Source organism: Octopus bimaculoides, chromosome 8 (assembly GCF_046866305.1).
Source record: "Octopus bimaculoides isolate indiv1 chromosome 8, ASM4686630v1, whole genome shotgun sequence".
NCBI lineage: Eukaryota > Metazoa > Mollusca > Cephalopoda > Octopoda > Octopodidae > Octopus > Octopus bimaculoides.
This window is the reverse complement of record NC_142935.1, coordinates 68,516,625-68,521,624: the sequence shown is the minus strand read 5'-3', so window position 1 is coordinate 68,521,624 and position 5,000 is coordinate 68,516,625. Positions and strand designations below refer to the sequence as shown.

General features: G+C 41.9%; 2 protein-coding genes across 2 annotated transcripts in view; both read right to left on the bottom strand.

Annotated features, from left to right (window-relative positions):
* The window catches only part of LOC106867807 (atrial natriuretic peptide receptor 1), an 865,062-nt gene that overhangs the window by 837,671 nt on the left and 22,391 nt on the right, over window positions 1–5,000 (bottom strand). The gene's annotated exons all lie outside the window — the stretch shown is intronic.
* On the bottom strand, window positions 2,853–3,326 carry LOC149134439 (uncharacterized). The gene has a single exon (XM_089355916.1). The coding sequence runs from the start codon at window positions 3,324–3,326 to the stop codon at window positions 2,853–2,855; it is 474 nt and encodes a 157-aa protein (XP_089212042.1).

The window sequence follows — 5,000 nt, the reverse complement described above, 5'->3', positions numbered from 1 at the left end:
AGGGTATGTTCTACTGATAAGGGATTTGATAGGGTTGCCTGGCCTTTCAACAACCTTAATTCTTAGCTTAAGTTTGTCTAGGGCCCTTCTAAAGCGGTACGCCAGTTCGCCTCTAGGGGTGGTGTCGACGAACATGACGCTTTGGTACTTGTGGCTATTGTACCATGAGCTTGCCTTCCCTATTTTCTTCTTAGTTCTTTCTATGGTGTTCCATGATTTGCTCCTATAGAGTGGGCAAATCCCATTCCTATCGTTGCGTTTGATTGTTTCAAACTTCTTCATAGCTCCTTTGTAAACCCTGATCCTTTCTTTATGGCTGTAACCCGAGAACTGCATGCGGTGGACGAAATGTTGTATATGTCTCTTTAATTCTGTAGGGTCGCACATGCAGGAGACATTTCGCATTACTCTGACGAGGTCTGCCATCAATATGTTGAATTTGGCATTGTCCGCAATAGCCGAGTTCCGGTGGGTCAGGTACTTGGAGGCCATAGGTTTTGTATAGTGTGAATGGAGGATTCTGGTTTTATTGTTCTTAGTTTCTAGCCAGAGTTCAGTATCTAATACAGGTAATCTATGGGAAGGCAAGCTCATGGTACAATAGCCACAAGTACCAAAGCGTCATGTTCGTCGACACCACCCCTAGAGGCGAACTGGCGTACCGCTTTAGAAGGGCCCTAGACAAACTTAAGCTAAGAATTAAGGTTGTTGAAAGGCCAGGCAACCCTATCAAATCCCTTATCAGTAGAACATACCCTTTCAGTAGAACCCCCTGCACTGATAGGAACTGTATCGTATGTAGATTTAGCCCACAAACGAACTGCAAAACCAGAAATGTGGTCTATAGTATAAGATGTACAGAGGGACGATGCAGAAATAAGACAACGACATATGTAGGCGAAACAGCAAGGAGTATAGGGGAGCGGGCAAACGAACATTGGAGGGAACTTAAGGAAGGGAAGAACTCATCAGTTCTGTACCAGCACGCTGAGCAAGAACATAGAGGCTCAATCAACAACATAGAAATTAAAATCTTATCTACACATAGCAGTGATGCAGCACTTAGACAAATTACTGAAGCTACACACATAATAGAAGGGAAACCTAGCCTGAATAGGAAACTAGAATGGAACACTAACATACGCCACTAACAAACCACAGCATGTGACAACATGTTACCCATAAACCAATAATAGGAACAAAGTATAATACAATACATAGATAAACAAATGGAATTAAATACTACATACATTAACAAAATTTAATTAAACACATTAAAAAAATTAAAAAAAAAAAAAAAAAAAAGACACACACACACACACACACATGAACATATAAATAAATAAAAACTAATACAAATGAACACGTATTAACAGAGAATATAGGTGATACAGACACTCCACATACACACATGCACTTACAAAAGACACAGACACATTGAAGGACACGCATGCGTAGACACATACAATAGGAATACAAAATACAAAATGGCTGATAGTTAGCAAGGTGAGACAAACATAAGAAAGAAGGAAACAAAGGACCACTGATGAGGTCACAGAAGTGTGACGAAAGAACTCTGGCCGAAATAAGATTAAGATTAAGATTAATGTAATATAAAGCTGAAAAAAAAAAAAATTAACACCAAATATACAGTGCGTGTGTTTTTATTGGCTAAACTGGCAATATGACCATCCCCAAGTACAACAATATATATATATATATATATATATATATATATATATATATATATACATAGTTATAAATATACAGGGATTAGCATTGAGTTGCTTCTCCAACATACTGAAAATTTAGAAATAGCATTCAAAGAACTACTGATTCTAAACTACAAATTTTTCTCTAAAACGGATGGCGATATTTATGGCACACATAGAACAAAAAACCGGAGGGAAAAGCACAAACAAATCAAACCTGCCTTTAGTTAATTGGATACGATCGTTTCATGGTTAAGCGAATGAAATTACTCTATTCCGAATCTTCAGCCCAAACTCAATGCTAATCCCTGTATATTTATGATGATAAATGGTTTTTACCGATAAAGGTTTTTTCATATTGAACTACTTGGCAAAATTGTTAATTATTAATTCTATTACTAATTGACGATTCCCTGCCCTTATTCTTGTATACATAGTTATATATATATATATATATATATATATATATATATACATACACGTATATATATACATCATCATCATCATCATTATCTCGTCACCATTGCGGAGTGATGAGTGCTTTTACCAAACGTCATTTGTCGTTATGCGACATCTGATGACTATGAAATCATATTCCGGACAGACAGATACGCCCGCAGCTGCAGCATGCAAAGCCTTTTTGCTGGTGATTTACAGGGTTCTGCAGGTGACGCCGAGCTCGGCGTGCCACTTCACTCTGTAGTAGATCTTCATGGAGTTTGATAGTGCCAATTTTGTATGTGTCGAGCCAGGTAGTGCGATCTACAAACATTGATTCGAGACTGTCGCGAGTGATATGAAATGTTTTGAGCGGTGCCTTCAGGTGATCTGTACATTTCTTGTGCTGGCCACCGACAGAGCGTATTCCATCTTCAACTTCGCTGTACATAACAAGGTGGGGCAATCGATTTGAAGACATTCGAATGACACGCCCAGCCCATCTGTGTTGGCGGTTAGCGATTGTTAACTCCAATAACTGTATCTTTGTTCGGCCCCGCACCTCACCATGAGGGATCCTGTTTCACCAGTGTAAACGAAGGAGTCGTTGAAGGCGAGAAACCGTTTGAGTATCTTGACTCGCAGCCATATAGCAAGATTGATACACAAACAGAATTGTAGACTCCCACTCTTGTTCTGATGTTAAGGATTTTGTCCCAGAAGGACGCGTGCACTTAGCCGACCAAACGCAGCAGAGGCAAGACGAATACTGCGCTGAATATCGTCTGTCAGATCAAGGGTGTTGTTGAGGACTGAGCCAAGGTACGTGAATTGGTTAACATTAACAATTGTTGCATCTTCATCATGGAAGGTGCATGGTTTGGTGTCGGGGACACAAGGCTGTCGGAGGATTTCCATTAATTTGTTATTGATGACTACACCAGCATTGTCGTATGCATCTGACATGTGGTCTAAGAACCTTTGAAGGCCAGCAGAGCTATGGCTGACACGTGCTGTATCATTTGCATATTGGAACTCGAAGATGTGTTCAGATGACGTTTTCGTTACAGATTTCAGGCGCCTCAGATTGAAAATACTGCCATCCGGCCGGTACCTGTTAGTTATTGCATCCCTCAGCTTCAATGAATGCCTGGCGTGAAGGTCTATGGCTGCCATGTAGAAGTTGAAGATAACCTAGGCAAGTACGCATGCTTGCCAAGTCGGTGTCAACACCGACTTGGACCAGAAATAAGTTAGCCTGGGCGCCATTATATACGACTTTGGCCATTATTTCGTTGTGGAAGTCCTTCAGAATGATCAGAAAATTTGGTTGACAGCCAAATTTTGTCAGGATTTCTCACAAAACATTACGATCAATTGTATCGAAGGCTTTGGTTAAGTCTATAAAAGCCATGTAAAAGGATTGGGTTTGCTCGCGACATTTCTTCTGGAGAAGACGTGTGACAAAGATCATGTCAGCAGTCGAGCTGGCACTTCGGAAACTACATTGGGTTTCTGGCAGTACAACATCGGCAACATGCCTCAGAAGGCATGATAGTAGGACTCGAGCAAGGACCTTACCAGCAACCGAATGCAAGGAGATTTCGGCTATTTCCACAGACTGCTCTGTCACCTTTGTTTGTGTACATGGCAACAATGTTGGCATCTTTCCATTGTTGGGGCACGCAGTGAGAAGTCCATGCTCTAAAGATGAAAGCATGGATGCAGGTCTTCAGGGTCCGGCCGCCATACCTAAAGATCTCGGCTAGCAGATAGACAATGCCGAATGCCTTGTTAAAATTGAGGCCATTTATCACAGATTCAATTTCTCGAAAGGTTGGTATATCATTTAGGCAATCGATGGGTGGTAGTGAAGGGATATTTTCAAGAAAAGAATGGTCTATGGGGTTTCTACGGTTGAGGAGGGTGTTGAAATGTTCAGCTCATCTTGACAAAATGCCATCTCGGTCCTTGATAAGTGATGCTGAAGTATCGTTCTATACAAGGCAGGAGGATTCTCTAATTGGGCCGTATGCGGTCTTTATGGATTCGTAGAAACCTTGGATGTTGTTTGTGTCAGCATAGCCTTGCTATCATGTGCTTTAGTCTTCCACCAGTTGATCTGCATGGTTCTAAGCTTTCGCTAGATCTCAGAGCGGAGGCTTGCCCAATGTCTGTGGTTGACTGATGTTGGTTGGCGGAGATGTCTGTTATGCGCAACATACTTCTCCCGTAGGAGTGAGTGGATTTCCATCAAGTTGTCATCAAACCAGTCCTGATGACGTCTATTCAGAACACCAAGTATATCTTTGGCAGCGTTAGCGATAGGGATTGAAAGGATATCCCTCTCTGACATCAGAGTTTATCCATCAGTTGGTCGAGTCTCGCCATCAGGGAGTTCGGCAAACTTTTGTTCCAGTGTTACTGTCAGTTTCTGGCGAACTTCACGCGATTGCAGGGTTCCAACATTTAACTTCTGCTTCAGCTCTAGCTTACGGATTGGAGGACAAATTCGCTAGTGTAGCCAGCATCAGACCAAGCGATGGTCAGTCCAGCAGTTGGCACCGCACATAACTCTGGTGATTTCCACACTCTGCAGGTCCGACCTGCTTGTGATGGCATAGTCAATCAGGTGCCAGTGCTCGGATCTGGGGCGCATCCGTGTTGTTTTGTGCTTCTCAGCAAGTTGGAACATCGAGTTTGTGATATAAAGGCAAACTTCAAAACAAAGTTCGAGGAAGCGGAGGCCGTTTGAGTTGGTGTTTTCAGTACCGTGCCTACCGAGAATACCATGCCAAATACGATAGTTTTAACCCACTCTCGCGTTAAAGTCACCTAAAAGCAAGACTT